A 21,171-nucleotide genomic window follows, 5' to 3' on the forward strand; every position below is an offset into this window, starting at 1 on the left:
CAAAGAGGACCAATGCTAAGGCTGGTAGATACAATTTGCCATCGCTTGACATTATTCAATCTATTCATAGATTGATGTAGCTAGACCTATAACAACCTAGGATCTTATCTAAAATGGCTAGCCGGAAGGTATTTTTTTGAGTTCTTTAATCTTATATAAATACCCAAGATCTCCTAGACGAATAACCGATGTAGGCCTAAACATACGCCTGCACGGGTGCTCACATACTCCCTCCGTTCAAGGCTTAACAACTTCATCAGGCTAAGAGTTCAAATTCATTCAAATTCAATCACAAGCACCACGAGGTCAACCTCTATGAACCCGTGTTACACTGTCCTCTAGTCTACATAGACTATGGACCGAATTCGCTCTGATACCATTTGTAACAACCCAAGACCTTACCCAAAATGGCTAGCCGTGAAGTATTTTTTTAGGTTCCTTAGTCCTGCATAAGTATCCAAGATCTCCTCGATGAATAACTGATATGCAACTAAACACACGCCTGCACGAGTCCTCACAAGATCTGCATTCGTTGTTGTCAAAATAATAACATTTCTTATTGGAGACCATTTTATCTTCAACAAAGTTGGAGAGCTTTATAATTCTACTTTCTTGATAGATATGCGTCTTTTACCTACAATTGCAGGTTTTCGATGATTTTTATAACAATGGGATAAAGAGTAAGATTGGCTCAATATGCATTGGACCAATTGTTTATCATATCTAGCACTAGTATCACGTCGCTGATTGGGACGTGCAAGGCGCATAGCATGTGCATGGCAAACGTAGACAAATTTTCCCTAGCTATGCATCCACGTCCTATATATATTCTCTTACTTTCTTGAATGATGAATAGGCCCTGGACACATTAGACTGACCTTTGTTTCGCAACTAGTCACAATGATCATAACATATTGCTGCTTAATAAGAAATTATACAAAAGAGCCAAGGGAAGTCTCAGTATTCCTTAAGAGAAAAAAGTCCTTAATCATGATGATCCCAAGAATGAGGAGCAAACTGAGGACCATAAAACAGATTGACACTAAAGAATGTACAATGGCAACTGTGTATCTATGACTCTGTGGGGATGTGGATATATGGTCCATGGTATGGCTTAGGGTTAAGGAGGAGGGATAACAATTTGTGTGCAGGTGCATGTAAGTGTGTGAGAGAGGGAGGGGGGGGGGAGGGGTAGGCCTCAAGGATGCCAATGATATACACACACGGGTGCGACGATATATATTTGTACATGTATCTATACATATATAGGTCTGTATGAATGCATGCAAGCATACTTACATATATGATTATATGTGTATATATATAGCTTGGAGTACTAGAGTTTTCCTCGTATAGTTGCATAGAGGATGCTTCTTGTACTTCCTCTTTATTAGTAGCTTGTCTCTAGGTAGAGTTGCAAGAAATTGGCTTCAAAAGGAAGAGAACAGGTCATCACTTCTCAAAATCTCTAGCTTTGTAGGGGACATCAAAATGTTTAGCAAGGCAAAGGAGGAAGGTTGAAGAGGGATTTGATGGCTAAGCTACTAAAGTAAAGAAAAGGGCTCGAAGCAATGACAAAGTGCGGAGAAAAAAAGAAAAGATGAAGGAAGGGTAGGAGAGAGGAGGCGAAGTTGGGATGAAGAAGTCACAAGCCTACCTGGAAGGGTGAGGTAAAAAGAAGGGCAAACGTGCAACTTTGCTGAAGAGTGGAGGGAGGCTTTGGGTTGCCAATAGTGAAGCTTAAATAAAGCATGGTGCATCTGATTGCTTATGAGTTGAGAAAAGGACAATATTGGAGGGGGGGAGGAGTTGGAGAGCTAGTGGGTTTGGTCAGACCAATGTTTTACCTAGAATATATAGCAATGTGATCCAATTTCTCGGTGGGTTAGCATACCTAGATCCACATCCATTGTTGTCTAAAATATTAACCCTTCTCATCCGAGAATATATTCTCTTCATGTTGGTTAAAGGAAACTATAATACCATTGCCTTAATTGACATGCCTCTTTTACTTATATTGCTGTTTTTTTGATGATTTTTCTGTTGATGCATAGCATGCACATGGAAGATGCCTATAAATTTTGTTTCATTGTGCATCTCCATGTGTTGTGTGCTGCCAGTGCCATCTTGAACGATCAAAACTTCTATAACACTTTTTTTTCAGTAAAGAAAGCTCCAAAAACACGTTTTGACCTAACCTTCCTCACTCCATCATGCAGTCATTGTTTAAGTGATAATATTTTGTTGCTTGACAAGAAAATATATATAAGGACCCTCGGAATTCTCAAGTGAAAAAAAAAATATTATATACATTATTTTCACCAACAAAGGTGAATTAGAGAGTAAGGAACTATTTCCACCCAATCGTTATGGTGGAAAGGATGATGCGGAAATCGAGAACCATGATATAAACGAAGGCATGAGAAAGTAAAATATCATCACGAGATGTTTTTTCTTTAAGGTGGTGGAGGTAGACGGGAGGAGATGTAGGGATGGAGATGAGGGTAAGAGAGCAAGTCAAACTCAAGCATTATTTTAAAGCTCAACCGTTAACCGAGTAAAACTTGAATCCGCCATAGTGAACCAATCTAAGTTGGATAGTCTAAATCTTCGTATGTTTTGTTGGAATTTCTCATAATTGATTATGGATTGATTTTATTTGTTTTATTATATAGGTTAAGCTATTCTTTGAATGAATATTTAAAAAAATTGGAATTAATTTGTGATCATATGGTTATTTTGGACTCCATTGTCTTAGTTATGTAGTTTAGTAAGTGTTAGTATAGGCTCAAATTGGTTAATAAGCTCTGTAATAGATGGGCCCATTAGCATTATACTAATTGGGCTAGAACCCTATTCTACATCTATATATATCTATCTATAATAAAACCTTAAGGCATCTTGGAATCTAAGTTTTTTGGGAGCAACTATCCCATTAAGAATACAGACATCAAGAAGGAGAAGGAGAGGAAGATCTTCTTCCTTTTGTGTTTTCTTCTTTTGCTGGATACTGCTATATCGATTGCCAATTGCTACCCGGAGTTCTCAAAATATGCCTTGATTTTTTAATTTATTTTTATTAATTTTAATTTATTTTGATTGATTTTATATTCTGATTTTCTGCATGGTATCCATAAAAAATTCTAACATTGTCCTTCAAGGTCCAAAGTGCCAAGCCTTAAATGGACTTCTATCAATTATTAATTAGTTAAATTGGAAAAGGTAATGCAAGAAGTGGCTGTTACCATCCAAGAGTTGAGGCTAACCATCTCTCCCCCCACATCGGGCATAAGCCAAAGTTAAATGAGTTAGCAAATGACGAGTGGTCTATATTGCTTGGATCGGATAGTTCGAATTGATTTGCTTGGAGGTGGAGGTCGGAACTGCAAACAAGAGGCCATCGAAGATTGTCGGATTTGATTTGGTAAAAAAAATTTGGATGCTTAAGTCAGACCAAGTTTTATGTAACAATGGAAAAATGAAATAGCTATGCGAAGAAGAGTAAGGAAGGAAAAAAAAAAAAAAAAAAAGGTACAGATCGCAAGATGATGTATATATAAGACGGTAGGCATGACGCTATCGTCCGAAAAAAGCGCCATAACCGTTGCAATAATTGCGCGAACGTGTAGTAATCGCTCAATATGTAGGGCAAGATACAACCATCCCTTATAACTATTTTTTTAATAGATTTTAATATGTCTTCAATGCATTTTGAATCAGAAACACGTGGTCTATTGTTGGTGGTCAGCTGGTTTTTTTTTTTTTTTGGTTTGGGGGTCATCATCGATCGGCCAGTCTAATCTAATTGGCTGGTTTGGTCGCTCGCGGGGTATCCAGCAATTAGAGACCCATGATAGAAAACTGGCAGCGATCGGAGGCAAGGACACAGAAATAGAGGGAAATAATAATTAACTGAAAAGGTTTTTCCCAAAAAAATAAAAAAAGAACTACAGCCTTTCCCTGCTCCCTAGAATACCTCTACTGTCCCAACTCCCAATCGACAAGATAAAGGAGGAGAAAAAAAAAAAGGAAAACTTTCAAAGATCGAAACGCCCTCCTTGACTCCTTGTAAAAAGGCAAAACTTCTTCGCTCTCCCTGGACCGGGCCCTCCAACTCAAACAACAGTGGTCCATCGACAATATTCGCCAGTCACTCCTCTTCCTCCTCGTCAAAGCGATGGCTCCCATCCTCCACCGAGCTGACGGGCCAGGAAGAGAACATCAGCGCCCGACCACTGGGCCCCCCGCGAAGCAGGGCAAGCCGGCCTCGCCGCGCGTGTAGATGCATGCTAGCCATCACGGAGGAAGGCGGGGCCGGGGAAGGAGGGCCAGCAACTCTCCTCGTTGCCCCCCTATTGGTCACGAACGCTAAAAAAAAATAATCTTTTTCGGTGCTTTTTATTGCCGTCGACGGTTTAAAAAGCATTGCAAAAGCATCGAACAAGGGAGAGTGCAAAAAAATTTTGCCGACGCTTTTTGAAAGTATCGGCAAAAACTAAAGCTATGAGCGTGGCCTAGTTTGGAGTCCGCCAACGTTAATAAGCATCGTCGAAAATCGAAGATAGGCCGACGCTTATAAGTGTCATTCAAATTACTTTCTAACAAAAAAAAATATTTAAAAATCTTAACCCTAGAGGCCTTGAGGGCGGCTTTCTGGGGCAATCCAAAGGCGAGGAAAAAGAAAAGGAAGAGGCGAGGGAGGGGGCCTCCTTTCCGATCACTATTCCGAATTACTATCCATGCTTGCCCATGAGGATCCCCAAGAGTTGAAGGGCCATCCAAACGGAGGGATTCAGCATCTCCTCACTGTGATCAAAATTTCCATTAAGAATAGAAAAAAGGGAGCTCACGTCGGAGAAATATGTGCAAGAGAAATCTCGGACATGTAGAGCAACCAATAAGGAGGAGGAGAAGCTCACCAAATTTGATGATGTCTAGCTTACCATCCTTCCTTCGATTGCTCTTGGCGTGCATCGTCGCCACCATCATAAAAATTTTCACTGAAACACGAGATATCTTTGAAATGGGGCAAAATAAAATGAAATCGGGAGGAGAGTTTAAGGCTCACGAGATCTGGTCAAGAGGAGCTTTCCTCGTAAGAAGTTGATGAAAAATAAGATATCTTCGTTTATTTGAGTATTAGTACATGCAAATATGGACAAAATAACGATCAAAAATTCTGAAAAGGCGCCAAATCTCAAATCCCCAAAGAGATGGAAAATTCAAATTAAAAGCAATTACATACCTAAATAGATCTCTCCAAAAGACCCACTCCCGATCTTGCGACCGAGCCGAAACTTGTTCAAGACATGGGGCTCCATCGCCGTGTCCAGATTCAAGAAACCCCCACCCCGATTTCAAACCCTAACCCTAAAAATCAGATTTTTTACAACAAAAAAGAAATTCCGAAGAAAAAAAAACACCAGCGGCTGCTGCAAAATTAGATGAACCCCTCCGATCTCTCGAATCCTCACAGTCTCATGGAAGACAACAAAAAAACAGACCGACTCGCATCACCCAATCGATTGGTTCAAAAAACAAAGGTGAAATATATACAAAAAAATGAGATCAAAACCTAGGATTTTCGAGATGAGGATCAATTTCTAGAATTTTTATCTAAAAAATTAGAATCAGAGACAGAGGGGAAGAGGAGGAGAAGGGGAAAGGGGTTATGGATGCCGTCCCCACGCACGCTTCAATCCAATCAAAACTACAATAGCTGAGAACATCTCCTCCCCTCGACCATGGCTCCGAAGGGGGGCAGCTGGAAGGGTTAGGGATCAGGAGGGGGGGATTTATGTGGGTCGATTTTGGAGAAAAATGAGCCTCCGACGATGCTTTAGAAAAAACGTCATGGGGTAGGGGCTAGGTTCATTTGGACTCCGATGACGCTTTAGAGAAAGAGTCGTTGGGATTGTCTAGTCACTTTTCTCTTTTTCTTTAGCCTCCGATAACATTAGTCACGGCGTTATCTAGCATCGTCATAAAATCATGATCACCAACGCTATTTAAAAGTGTCGATAAATTTTGACGCTGGAGCTAAAATTAACGACGATTCTATCTAGCGTTAACATGTAAATGTTGGGATAGATTTTTTTTTTTTTTGTTTGTTTGGTAGTGGCGATGGCGAGAGGGAGCTGCCGAGGCCGATCTCGTGCTCCAGCCAGCTCATCATCTCCAGCACGACCTCCCTGCTTATCTAGAACTTCTCCATGTCGTAGTCGTCGGAGATCTCCTCCATGTACCATCGTTCATCATCCCCACCGTACTCCTTTCTCTTCCGACACTGCTGCTCGTCCTCTCCTTCCATCTATTCGATCGATTATCAAATAGACGCGAGAAGAATGGAGGGAGCGGGAGGAGAATGGATGGAGATGAAGGATGAGTTATGATTGATGCACTGTCATAGAAACAAGCGGTCGTGATTACGACCTCCTAATACACGCAGTTTTGCGAATAATATCTCCTCCTCCAGCGGGGAAGCCTGTGACGTGGCGGTGAACCGTTGGGCCCGAGAAGGCGGGATTTTGTAATGGTAACAGTGGATGGCAGGATGCGGTTTTGGTTTGCGGGTACTCGCGACCGTCCGATGTTGAAGTGCGGACATTTTATGGAACCGTTGGATCTGATTCACGGCCCATCGGACGGTCAGAGGACCTACGCACGGAAACCTTTTATTCTCAGGGTACGTTAGACAGCTATTTCCATTGAGTAATCCTTTAGCATCTCGAGAGTAGCGTTATTGCTGAAGCTTCCCTTTCTTGGCCCTGAGACGCCTAGGCCTAGCTACCTAGGGTCACGGCTACCGTTCCTTTTTTTCCAATTACGCCCAAAAAAATTATTTGTAAAAATTTTTTTTATTCTTATTTACTGGGATAGCCTCGTCTTGCAACCGAATCACCTGCAGGCCAAGGCATATACCCTTTACTTCCTTTCTTTCCTTCTTTCAGTACTTTATGACACGCGTGTCACGGCCTTTCAAAAGACGATATAACATTAACATCCGCTTGAGTTTTTATAAAGATCAATTGGTTAAAAAATAACATGAATAACTTTATGTCACTCGAATTTTATTTTTCATGGAAACTTGCAACTCCCACGGGGTAGTACCGATGGGATTCAAGAAGACGGAACCTTGAAGGTGAGGATGGCAAGGTCCGCGAGTCTTTCAAAATCCAATTGGTCATGATGCAATAATCTCCTTCAAACCACAACCGCTTAAAATGAAAGATTGAAAATACTTCAGCAGAATAATGATCGTAACAAATGTTACATCGGATTGCAGCAGTTATCGCATCTGCTATTCTAACATAATATGATCAAATTTCACGAGAAAAAAATCTCAACCATGAATAAACCACCTAGTTTTGAAATCACTGGATTCTGTATGATGCTGGGTCACAATCTAAGACCATACCTAAAAAAGCTAGTCCAAAGATATTTTTTGTGTTTCTTAATTCTATGTAAGTACTTAAGATTTTTCGATGAGCAACGGATGTGAGACTAAATATATGCCTGCATGGTTCTCGCCAATGATGTAGCTCAGGTTACTCGGGATCCTAATTTTAAGTTGAGCACAAACATATTACAGCTTGAATTTTTTAAGGCATTGGGCCAGCTTACAAATCTGACACAGACAAAATATGTTTTAGGATTTGCTCCTCGGGCGGATCAAGCTGGCCTAGCTTCAATCAAGCTATGTTACCTGAATTGGCTCTGATAAGAAATAGGATGTAAACCCAAATCTACATATCTCCTCTTTTGATTCGTGTGGGCCAGGTCTAGGTTAAAGGATATGGTCTTTTTATGTGCTTGATATGGGTCTTTTCTTTTCGAACTAGGATAGGTTCATTTTTTAAGTCGTAGTTCCCGCACCCAACTCAACTTTTTGACTTTGAACTCGAGTTGGACCGGATTACACCTTTAATTTTAGGGTCATTTTCAGGAGAATGGAGGAGCTCCAATAGATTAAATATTTTACAGATAAGTTCGGATCCTTTTTGGACTACAATCATAGCAATCTCATGTTTCATCAGCAGAATGTCCACGCTACGTGATTAGGAATCAATGATGCATGAATGCATCCGTGTAATCATTGGTTGATTGCTAGCATTACCAAGACAGGAGTAGGTTTACCAAGTGCTGCTCAACTTGCCAAAGAAGAGTAGGTAGACTGTTTTTTAAAGTAATTAGTGGGTCTACTGCCTCTGCATTTCTAAATCTTTGAAGTCCATATCAAAGTTGAAATGGTGTGATGATACTGGTGCGATTTAACAATTGGAAAGTGCAAACCGGCTTTAGTGGAAGTTTAAAGAGGCCATTAGTCTATTCATTTCTTTGCATGAGGAAGAATTATAGCGGAGGGGAAATCAGAACGGGCTTCAAGCTACGGTGATTGGTGTTCAAGGACGGCTTGGTACTTGGAAACACCTATGTTCGTTAACGCCCCATCAATTGGAGATTTGTGTCCGATTAGGATTGGAGTGATATTAGGTCTATTAGTCCAAATCTGATTGATATTTTCTTTTTAATTCACTTTTCTAGCTACATAATTAGACTAACAATCCAAAGCCTCATAAAAAAAAGCTAGCCAAACGGTATTATTTAATTTACATGATCTTGTATAAGTATTTAAGATCTACTCAGTGTATGGTCGATGTAAAACTAAATATACACTAGAACGCATCCTCATATATCTAAGAGTTCAAATCCATTTATATTCAATCACAAGTACTACAAATTCAACTACAAACACCACAATCAACTTTTAATCAGCCTAAATGGGCTCATACTACAGTATCTCATAGTCCATAAGAGCTCTGGGTTGGATCCATTTTGATACTATTAGTAACAACTTAGGTTCTTATCCAAAAAAAATAGCCAAAAGGTATTATCTAGATTTTCTAATCCTATATAAGTACATAAGATCTACCTAGTATAGTCGATGTGGGACTAAATATGCGTCGGCACAGGTACTTACATGGGCTATATATATTGTTGCAAAGAATAATTCAATATGAAAAAATTTCATCTTCTCCTTCTTTCATTGTTCTCCGTTTCTCTTATCACACTTTACAGTTTAATATGCAACTCTAGTATTGCTCCCTTTCAACTTGCACCATGTTGCAATCCTACCATTCTTAAGTTTGACAATTGTGCCATCAGATTAGTTTTATGCCAGCCGTGTAATTTTGGTTACTTTATCCAACAAGCAATTAATCTGGTTCCATTGTAAGCACTGGGTAAGGGCAATATCATTCCACTTTTAGGCTTTTAGCACAATTTGATTTAAATGGTTGTCATTTTGAACTTGAGCCATGATTTAGCCGGAGAACTTTAGTAGAGGCACGAAAGAGTGAACGCCGAGTTCAATCAAACTAATATAAGAACTTATTTAGTTCATAAGATTATTTTTTTTTATTGAAATATTTTGTTTGAGAAGCTGATACCTACGTATATTATGTTTGCATATATGATGCCTGGTAAAATGGTTTTTACATATTTGTTAACCATGAAAAGTGGCACATTCTAAAGTAAATTATATATGATTAAGTATCTTTTTTTTTTTTGAAAAAGTTATAAAAAATACCTGTTATGTTTTTAATGAAGTGGAAGACCCTACTCTATTCTATCTAAAAGCATAAAAATATTTTGAAAAGAAATTATTCCAATTTTCAGATGGTAGAAATGAGATTTCTCCACTAAGAATTTTATTTCTATAGAAGAACCTTTTTTTTTTCTCTTCTTTAAAACAATCACTAGATATGAAGTATTTTTTTTTAACTCCTAAATAAACTATGCTCTTCTTATGTGTCTCAATCATAGGCTGCCTTAATGTTCATCATATATAGCGTTTTTTTTTTGTTTTCTGTTTTTTGACTTTTTTTTCCCCTATCGTTTCTTTGGTTCTACGCTTCTGCAGCTGTAAGCAAACCTTGAGAGAACCCCACGGGTTTCACGTCTCCTGGAAACTAATGCAGCTAACTCCCCGAATCAAAGGAATCTGATTCAACTAGCCGGTCAACTTGGTTGCTGATTTTGCTTCTGACAAATATAAATCGTAGTGGTGTCTTCTCGACCGTCCAAAGTCCATGGAATATTCATCAAATCCTAGATCTCGAAATAACATCATTTTTGTGCATGCAAGTGGAGATAAGCACCATTGAATAGAGCTCCACTTATTATATTTTTATTATTCTTTTTAAGCGTGTGAACGCGTTCTTTGGTTAAGCGCCTTTAAGGACTAGAGCTTGGGAAGTATAAAAAAGTAATGTTCGTTCAGCTTAAATAATTGGTCAGACATTTCAGTGTCTATCACGGGCTGTACAATCTTATTATATGATTGTTTTCTTTGTATCTTGTTTGCTAATTAACTGATCGATCACAAAACGACGCGGAATTCGAAGTAAGAGATAAATATAGAAGGGCTATTGGGATGGAGTATGGGTGCCACGTATCTCTCGATGCTTTGGATGGAAAAGATGTTTCACGTTTGCTAAGGCGTCAAGAATCTAAAATTACGTAACATTTTTTTTTTTTTTGTGTCATAGGCACCGATGAAGCTGCGGAGAACCATGCAGACATATTAATCCCACATCAATTATTTATTAAATAAATTTTAAATACTTATATAAAATTAAAAAAATAAATAATATTTTTTGATTATTTTATTTTTTGAAATTCTAGATTATAACAAATAGTAGGCTCCTTCCATAATTCATACAAACTAGGAAACACTATAACACGAATTTATTAAAATTAACTACAGTTCAATTGTATGGTTGTAATTAGATTTAAATAAATTTGATACTAAAAATTAAATAAAGAGAATATCAGAGAACTCGTGCCGGAGCTAGGGTTTTTTTGCCATGCATTGTGCCGATCACCATATTTTCTTTTTATAGGCCCGATGCTTGGCCTATAGAGAGAAGATACTGCAACAAGCATGATGTATGGCCCTATTGGTGCATACAATGTAGAATTTAATTACTCCGTACCGTGCATGCAATGTAGGGTTTGGTTGCTTGGTCCGAGATACAATCCGTGGTTTTGGCTCCCTATTGCAGCTTCTACCAAGCTACGGACAACCATAACAATTATTACTACAGTCCATCCCCTCGGCTCTAATAGCCACCGTGTATGATTCCTTTTCCACACATTAAATACGAATCACACAGCTGTGCATGACTCTTTCCATCGCCTTTATTACTTCCTCTCCTGCCGATGCTCGATTTAGATTCGTATTCTCCAACCCTTTTTCTTTTTTTTGGTAAAAAAATAGAAGTGGGAAAGAAATCTCACTAGTGCAGCAGCTCCCAATAAGCCCTCCTTTCACCAGAGAATATTTAATATAGATCATAAATTTTCGTATACCCTCTCCAACCCATAGATTTCTGCTACTAGATTTCTCACCTACGTATGAGTACGTCACCCCAACGACACCAGAGGACCATTAGCGCTTCCACCGAAAGGATTCAAGTATGAGGCATCCGATCTCCAAATTTAATCGATGCCTGCGCATTTCGAACCTGGACCAGTAGTTTTCCTTTTGGAACTAAAACTAACCGCCAAAGAAATGAAACTACAGCATTATTTATTAATACCCAAATAATTGAACACAATGCCATTATTTTATTTTATTTTTTATACTAAGACCGATGGATTATTTCTGACGAATATTGATGCACCCAATAAAATTCAAAAATAAAATATCTCGAAATATCAGGAGCAATTTTCCATCTCCAGCCCATAGAATACTACTGGAGTGACTAGCTACATAATGAGCCACCCAGTCTGCAGCTCTATTAGCTTCACGAAAAACATGCTTGACCTGAAAGGCTTCTTCATCCTTCAATATTGTCCAGGTATCTCGGAGAAAAGAATGAACACAACCATTATCCCGTGAGATGCAACCATTATCCCGTGGGGATCTTCGGATCCATTTGATGACCGTGGCCGGGTCTATGCGGTCAAGTCCTCCTTCGAATGATAAGGAAATGCCATTCTCGAGCACACTAGTACCACACATTGTAATTAAACATATAAAAAACTTTTCTTCTTTCCGTCTCCATATCACACCATTATTTATATTTAGCATCATGTCTGAAAAAGGAAAAGAAGTCAGACATCGAATAAAAAACAAGTAATTAGAAACTTCTACGGCACTCCACTGCCAAAAGAAAGAAAGGGTTCATTATTATTACAGAAATCTTAACAGCAATCCACAACGAATACACAGAAATGAAGGAAAGAAAATTTCATCTCAATCAGAATACGAGAAAAAGAATAATATCCCAATAATGACAAAACAAAGGGAACTATCATACTTTTTTAAAAACCCTAATTCCCCTAAATTTACACACCAGTAGCACTCCCTCTGCAGTCTGCCCCCCCAATTTTCGAAGCGTTTTTCCTGCGTTTTTTCTCTTGCGGAATGACTTTCTTCTAGAAAGTCCACTTCCAGATCTTGAACCTGAGCCTGACCTGGCACGTGGCGTCAGGGTGAGACGGAGACGGGGCGGTCTTCCCCTTGGGCGCGGCGACGTCGATCCCCACGCAGTGAACCTTGATCCACATCTTTTTAGTCTTGAGTCCACCGATCTTCACCCCAGCCTTCGTCTCCAGATCGATCTCCAGCGGGAGCTTGCTCTTTTTCTTCAGATCCGCCGCCGCCGACGCGTCCACGCTCTCGCCGGAGGTCGACACCGTCGTCCTGAGAATGGTGGTGTTCTTGGTGTCGTGGACGAACGCCGGGAACGACCCGTCGCCGACGTCGACACCGCCGGAGGAGACGGATATGGAGATGGGGTCGTAGAGGTAGACGAGCTTCTTGTTGGGGTTGCGGGCGGTCACGGAGAGGTCGAGGCGGGAGGCGAGATGGTTGGAGGCAGTGACGTTGAGGGCGGCAAGGCGGAGGGAGGTGACGGTGAAATCGGGGCGGCGGGGGCGGTAGAGTACGTAGAAGACGCCGCCGGCGATGGCGGCGAGGAGGACGAGGGCGATGAGGATGAGGGCGAGCCAGAGGCAGCAGGCGCAGCAGCAGCCACGGCGGCTCCGGCGGCGGGGCTTCATTGGCTGGGGGCGGTAGGACGGGCGGTTGGCGCCATACGCCTGGGCCTTGGTGGCGGGGAACGACGGCGGCCCTCCGCCAGTGTTGACGGCCCGGGGACGTTGGAGGTTGGGCTTGGAGGAAGGATACACTCTGTCTGCCATTCCCCCCTTGGCGATCGAATTCTCTCTCCACTCCTTCTTCCCCTTCTCTTGGGAACGGGATCTGGGTTTAGAGTTTGGGGAGGAAAAGGAGAGAAGGATGGATCTATAGGAGAGGGGGAGAGGAAGGAGAAAAGGAGAGGGACAAAAAAAGAACGCTTCACCTTACGGAGATGGCTCCGGCCTACCTACTGTGGCATCTCTTGTCCCGCCCCATTTGCTGCCTCTTAATTCGCCACTAAAATAATGCACGGAAGAAGGACTCCTCGCATGCTCTGTAAGTACGCGGGTCCAGAGCAGCTTGTCTTCGTTTGATATTGATCAGACGGTCAGTGATGCATTCATGGGTCATGTCAGTATTCGGAAACAGCATCTAAACAGGTCGTCTGAGATTCTGATGTTACGTAGGTATTGGAAGGATTCAACTTCTTTCGCGCGGATGGATCGTCCACCGCACAGATGTCAAAGCGCTCCAGATCCATCGCATCAGCCTGCGCAAATCTAAAAGTGGCCATTGATCCAACGGTGAATTTTTCTCGCACGACAGATAAAACCTTTGTCCATTATAGTCGGCTAATCATCCACCGGCGAGGGACGGAAAACGCGAAAGATGCATTTCATTTTTTTTATCTTGCATATTAATATCTATAAGATATTATTATAACTAGATAAATGTTGCAAATTATAGCTAGTTATTTTGGAAATTATAACCGGATAACTTTACAGATTAAAGATATTTCTAAGAGTTTGGGACAATGGGACCCTCACCTTGCTATTACAGCGCCCGAGATCGTTCTTGCCTCTTCCGTCTTAAAGTGAACTTCAATGGTAGTGTGTCTGATGATGGAGACAATGCATGAGTGGATTTTATGATCAGAAGTCATTATTCAAGGTTGATTGCCACGGGAGGCGAAGCACAACTGGATTGACAACTATTGGGATGGAGCTCAAGGTAACATGGGAAGGCATTACCTATGTGAGACAAGTGCCGAGGGTCGAGCGTATTCTACTTGAGGGGGATGCAGCTATAGTGATCGATTGGATCTAAGAGAAGAGGCAGAGAGGGGTTATAAACCCTTTGCTAAGCGACATCCGATGGATAGTAGATGAGCACAGTGTCTTTTAGGCCGTGCGCGTTTACCAGGAGGCGAACACGGCAGCTGATTGGGTCGCCTCCTATGCTAATCAGTATTTCATAGAGGTCCTTTATACACACCAGGAGGTCTCTCCTCCAATGTTCTGTCACTTTTTTCTCTTGATTCTGTTGGCTGCACTTATGCTAGAGTAGTGTGAGCAGTCGTTGTACCCTCCAAAAAAGTTTGGAACAAAATTAACATTAGACCTTCTAGGTAAAAAAATTTAGTTGTGCTCTAGATTTGATTCTTCATAAATTTATGTATAATTTGTCTAAGACTTACAGATGAAGTGCTAGAAATTTGTAAATATGTAAATATATAAAGTGGACTTAAGGGCTTTGCCTATTATGGTCCCCACTCACGCTTGCATAGGTGTTTTTTTCTTGATTGTCGCACTTAGACCAGTTACCTGTTCTGTTACTTTCTCTGCTTGTAACTCATCATTTTCTCCACTAATATTGTGCATTTTTATGAGACTAGTATTCACCCTTTTTTTTTTAAAAAAATATTTAACAATTTTAAAATACTTTTTTGGATTTTTGATAATTTAAAAGGTTTTTCATTTGGTGTTTGTCGTTAATGGATTCAATTGGAAAATTTCAAACATCAAAGCATTTGAGACTTTTTTATTAATCTTTTATTGGGTTCTATATTGGATGTGTTAATGCTAAGTCCAGTTGTATTGATGCTATCTCCAACTAAAAGAGCCTACTTATAAATTTTGGGGGTAAATACCACATGCATGTGCGCATAGCTCAGCATGGCTGCTAGTTTCGTGCATGGACAAAAGCCTGTGCTTACGATGTGTAGTCGCCATTTCGTCGATCACTTGTCCGATAGAGATTTTTGAAAGCTATTTTTTGGATTAACTTCTACCAACTTCCAACATTAATCTCTCACAAAGAAAAAAAAAAGTCATGCAGTAACAAGCCTGCACGATTTTTTAAGTTGCCACACATGCATAAATAAAATTCACAAACATTTATGATTGAGCTATTTTAACGTACAACTAATTTTAGGTTCGAATGAAATTTACACAAATTTGACTATGAACAATTTAAAATATAAAAAGAGCATGATAGGAAATGTTAAACTATGAATTTATAATGATTAAGATTTATATAAATCTTAAAGTGGACAAGTCATATTGAAAATCTTGCATAAGTTTTAACATTTTATATACAAATTTTAAGTAGAGATTACACAAATCTATAAGCAAGAGATCAGGAATATTTCGTCACACACTTTGAAATAAAAATAAAATAAAGCTACTGCATCTGCAAGGTGATGTATTTTTGTACATTTACCAATTCGATTAACGGAGAAAAGATGAAAGCTTGTCGATTTGAACGGTCTGTTGAAATTGACACCATGAAAGCTTTGTTTCAACTCGCATTGCTCCAGCGAGTCATTATCGAGACGTCAGTCATCAAATACTTTTTCGAACCATAGTTATTATTCTTATAGAAGAATCATTGGATACTCGAACCAACCGCTCGTTGCCAGCCATCATTAGTTTTTGAAAGCTTTTAAAATTCATTCCAGCGTGGCCCACGGCCACCATCCGTGGTTCTTGTTGAGAAAAGCAGCATCCGCCTCAGCGTTGGTAGATCTGGAAAAAAAACCCCATTTCTGCACCCGGCATCATGACCTGGCGTTAACCTTTGCTCCCGTGACCCATTCTGATAGAAGTTGGACTTTAGAATAGAAATAAGAGTGAGGGGCTTCCATTCCAACTGATTTAGCTGAAAATTTTTTTATGCATATTTCAATTTCGAAAAATAAAAATACCTCAATTTATAGTTTACTTTCGTTTTTAAATCATTCCAATTCCGCTTCTGATTTTACTCAAAAACCAAATACATTAGGAGATATCATTATTCCGATTTTTACTTTAATCCATTTCTGACCACGAACCCATGCGCCCTGAGCTTTTGTACCTCCAATTGATTTGATGGAACGGACAGAAGGATGAGAGATCTTGGATTCTTGGAGGGCTACTATGTCTCAATTAGAAGATGAGAATACATTCTTGATCCTGCCTTTATTATTTTGTCTGCATTCATAGATTTTAATTAACATTACTCATAAAAAAATTAAGTAAATAATATTTTTTGAAATCAAATGTTTGTTTCAACAAAAAATTAAGTTTTATAGAGCGAATACTTATTTGTGTGAATAATACCATTATTTTTTTTTATTGTCAGTTACCATTAAATGTTGTTATGTTTATAATTATCACGTTTATTTTCAAATCATTTTACCAAGTTGGACCAGTTACAACTGCTATAACTATTTTATCAAACATGAGCACAAACAAATGTAATATTTCCCATGCATCTATGCGAAATATAGCATCCTTTAAATTTTCTCATTAATCAATAATATTTGCAAACACAGCGGGGCGTGACCTAAACCAAGCTCCCACCGCAAAGCGATGAAAAAGTTCACCAAAAAAAAAGTGATCAAAAAGTTTAAATGTTGGACGGTGGATCTTCCCCTTTCAATTATTATGTTTTTTTTTGGGCGAACACCTTTTAGTTTTACTGATAAAAAAAAGGTAAATCACAGTAGCGCACACGATAAAAACAAATTGATATGCACACCCCGGCCTCCCGATGTGGACAGACGTGCGGTGCGGAGACAGGCAAGAGCAGCAATCAAGTTGAAAGGTGGGTGTAATGATGAAGCATCTCACGTCTCAATAACAACAAGGGGCACCAATGCTCCCACCACCGCTTCTAAAAAATCTTTTATCTTGATGCACCTAAAAAAAAAAAAAATCTTTTATCTTCTCCCAGGTGCCCCACATGTTCCTGCTACGTGCCGTCCACATCCCCACAAATATAAACCCCACCGTCTTCCCCTCCTCTCTCTCACTCCCCGGTCTCCCCATTCCTCACAATCTCCGCCTGCATCTCCTCCTCCATCTCCCAAGAGAAAAACGTAGTACTCTTCTTTTTTTTTTTATTATAAGAAAAAAAGGAGAGAAAAACTACGAAAATGCTGGAGGAAGCAATACCGTCGATCTGGGCGTTGGTCCACGGCTGGCTCACTCCCACCGTCCTTTTCATTCTGGTCAACCTCGTCATCGGCACCATCGCCGTCACCTCCAAGGGAATCCGCGGCGACGCCGGCGGTGGCGGCGAACCTCGCAACCTTTCCCGCGCCCCCTCCCTCGTCCTCGATCGCCTCCGCTCCTTCAACCTCTACCGCTACCGCTCCGGCGACGTCCCCATCGAGAGCGCCGCCGGGTCCGAGCCACTCGAAACCCTCCATGCCTCGCCGGATCGCGCCGTCTCCGACTACCGCTCCCGCTCCGGAGACATTCCCCTCGAGAGCGCTGCCGGGTCCGAGCCACTCGAAACCCTCCATGCCTTGCCGGATCTCGCCGTCTCCGACTACCGCTCCCGCTCCCGCTCCGGAGACATCCCCCTCGAGAGCGCCGCCGGGTCCGAGCCACTCGAAACCGTCCATGCCCTGCCGGATCCCGCCGTCTCCGAGGCCGCGGAGGCGATCCACGCCGTCTCCGAGGCCGCGGAGGAGCACCACCAGTTCAGCCAGATCCAGTTGGACGCGCGCCCGACGGTGGGGGAGGCGCCGGTGAAGCTGGCCGCGAAGATGAAGAAGTCGGCGAGTGACGAGTCGATGTTCGCGCACATCGAGGCCGAGGAGGCGGAGGTGGTTCCTCGGCCGGCGACGGTGAGGCCGAGGACCGGGCGGCAGGAGCCGAAGGCGGAGGAGGAGGAGGACGACGCGGGAGGGGAGGTGGACGCCCGCGCCGACGACTTCATCAACCGGTTCCGGCAGCAGCTCGAGCTTCAGCGGCTCGACTCCATCGTGAGGTACAAGGAGATGCTCAACCGTGGGGTTGGAAATCGAATTTAGAAATTACTATTAAGGCAAAAATAACAACCAAATAAATAAAAAAAAGAGAGACTATTCTAGTTTTCCCATCGCTTCTTTTTGTTGGTAAAAAATAGAGAAGAAAAGAAACCTCCTCAGATGGCATCAGTCTATATTATGCTTGTGGTAGCTTAGCTAGTGTTTGTTTCTTAAAAGTTTAAGTCTAATGTTGGTGAGTTTCTGGCTTGTTAATTTGTTGTTGGTAGCTTTGTAAATTATTATTACGTTTATTGATTGTTTTCATTTCGCGAAGTACGGTTAAAGGGTTGCCTATTATTGGTTGTTGGACGGTAGTGATTGGAATCTGCACCGTTTTCCAGTCCTTTTCACTTTTAGTATATGGTGCACTTGGGGATGGGGCGGTGGTTCCGGGAAACTGTGGTTGGCGCTGGCTCTGCCATGGGGATTGATCCGTGCTTTCCTCCTCCGTCGTTACGTGACGATTCTGGCGTGCCTTCGCCCACCGTTTCAGATCTGGAAGGCTGGGACTCCACTGTGGGCCGCGCGGGATGCACTTGATGCTCCTCTGCTGCTGCATTTCTGAACACAGGTGGGTAGGCTGGTAGGCTTGGAAGCCGGCCGGCTCGCCAGACACCGGTGGTTTATAGCAACCGAGGTTAGGAAAAGGAGCCTTGGCCTCCACCGGGCCTCTCTTATCTAGTTCATTAGCTCAGCAAAATTGGGATTTGGGACAGCAAGCCAAAACCAATATGAAACCAGCAGCTTAATTCTTTTCTTCTTGTTAAGAGTAATATACTGTGAATTCGTTTCTATAGAAAAATCACCAGATTCTGATTCTCTTTACAATCCGTATCACTTTCTATAATACTGTAGGTGTTAGTTGATTTTTTAACTATCTTTCAAATGATTGGGTACGAACCTAACATTAAATCTTTCACCTTTTTCACTTGCTTCTCTTCCAAATCGAACAGGTTGATATATATATTTTTGCATGTTTTCACTTGAAAGTTAAGATGGGGCGGACTAAACAATTCACTTTGAATGAGATCGATGTTGCTGTGATATGGTTTATCTCAACTTAAAGAGGTTATATCACATGCTACAATCAGTATGATTGTCTCCATGCCTCCCCCTATCTGTCGGTATAATAATGGTCAGAAGGACATTCTGGTGCATTGAATGCAATGGTTTTATAAGTGCCACTTATTTTTCGGCGCTTCTATAACTCTATTAGTAATGCAGGTAATAAATAATTTGCTCCCATCCTATTATCTACTACTCGTAGAAGGCTAAGACTTGTGCTTTCTCTCAATGCATGACACATCTTGTAGGGCTCTTTTGGTTCGCATAAAGCATTTTTTCTCATAAAAATATGATTTCTAGAAAGCAGATGGCTGAAAAGAGGATGCTTGAAAAAGTACTTTTGGCACGTTTTGTTGATTATGGAAAAGTGACATATTTACAGAGTGCTATGTTTGGTTGATCATCCACTTTTCTAGAAAAGTTATATATAATTTTTATTATTCTTTTAATAAAAATTAGATCTTTCATGCTTTGGATCAAATAAGGATAGCTGAAAGATTTTTTTGGAAAAAAATAAAAATGTTTCTATTTTCGACTCACGGAAAAGTAACTTTTTAAACGTGAAAATCATATTTCCACGAAAATATAATTTTTTCGTCTTTTTTTTTTGAAAACTCCAACCAAACAAGAGGCATATCTTTACTTTTCTGTTGACCACATTTTCTCTCGAACCAATCAAGCTCATAGTAAATGTGTTATACCCGAAATCCACTGGTTGCATTTCATAAGGTATGATCGGAATATCCATTTTCAAGAATGGAACAAAATAATCGAGATAGCAGAACCGTCCAATTACAGTGCACGCACATTGAGTGGTGTTAGAGTTGTTCTACATCCTCGATATCTCTAGCCAGCAAACTCCAAACCTCCATACAAAAGAATCTTGCGGCTCTGGAAAGGAGGACGATAAGTGACATGAGCTAATAGCTCGGCGAGAATCCCCATGCACAAGCACTCACCAGCAAAAATAAATTAACAACGGCATCAACAACAATAACCATTGAAATAATACTAAAAATATTATTATTAATAAATGCACATGCTAAGTTGTCCAACATATTAATTTTATCTGCACTAGATAATGGACCACAATATCTTAATGCATCACATACGATCCATATGTTAGTTCCTTTCAATAGTGGTTCATTATCATCAATTTGTGTTCATAACATATGGTAAGGGTTGGATTTTACCAATAAATTGGGAGTACTCCACAGATAATTTATTTCCGATTTTGGATTACCCCACCATCATTTTTCTTAAATGCAATAGAGTAACTAATAATATCACATTTCCTACCCACAACGGAATAATCTCTATTGTCATGTTTCCTATTCGCGACGAGGCAAGGTGTTACAATTCCAATCAATATATCATGCTTTAACCCATAGCAGATAAATCATATTAATGTGGCTAATCTAGAATCCTCATCCACTGAATTTCCAAAGTGCATCTTAAATGTATTAAGTTTTTTTCAACTTTGGACCAACCATAAGAACATATTTTCTCCCATTAAATGTATTAACTTATAAGGTAGTATAATGACATAAATTACAAGGGATAAAAAATAGGTTGATCTTAGTATCAATTTAATTTTAAAATTGAAAGAAATGTATAAATAGATTTTCATTGATGGGGATCATTTTAAACTAAATTGAGAACTGATACGGACCTTTTAGTAACTTTTTATCTACCATCTTGGGGCATAAAATATTTCATGAATACAAACATGTTAATAATTAATATATCACAACTGTTCTTCTTACAAAAATATTACCTTGTCAGTTCAATTATCGTCATTGAGTCATAAAAATTTGCAACAAAAAAGTCTTGTTCCACATCACTGCTTTAATAATCATATTTACTAAACCTTGAC

The 21,171-nt window shown here is 40.4% G+C and overlaps 2 protein-coding genes across 2 annotated transcripts; one reads left to right on the top strand and one right to left on the bottom strand.

Annotated features, from left to right (window-relative positions):
- Positions 1 to 12,146: 12,146 nt before the first annotated feature.
- On the bottom strand, positions 12,147 to 13,453 carry LOC103709573 (NDR1/HIN1-like protein 13). The gene has a single exon (XM_089926802.1). It carries the CDS (start codon positions 13,210 to 13,212, stop codon positions 12,445 to 12,447), a length of 768 nt encoding a protein of 255 aa, XP_089782928.1. The 5' UTR covers positions 13,213 to 13,453; the 3' UTR covers positions 12,147 to 12,444.
- A 3,088-nt stretch (positions 13,454 to 16,541) lies between these two features.
- LOC103709574 (uncharacterized) lies at positions 16,542 to 18,503 on the top strand. Its single transcript, XM_039130602.3, has one exon. It carries the CDS (start codon positions 17,349 to 17,351, stop codon positions 18,231 to 18,233), a length of 885 nt encoding a protein of 294 aa, XP_038986530.3. The 5' UTR covers positions 16,542 to 17,348; the 3' UTR covers positions 18,234 to 18,503.
- Positions 18,504 to 21,171: the final 2,668 nt, after the last annotated feature.

This window comes from Phoenix dactylifera, chromosome 12 (assembly GCF_051530095.1).
Source record: "Phoenix dactylifera cultivar Ajwa chromosome 12, Ajwa_hap1_PhDact_Kaust_v1.1, whole genome shotgun sequence".
In the NCBI taxonomy this organism is placed as follows: Eukaryota; Viridiplantae; Streptophyta; class Magnoliopsida; order Arecales; family Arecaceae; genus Phoenix; species Phoenix dactylifera.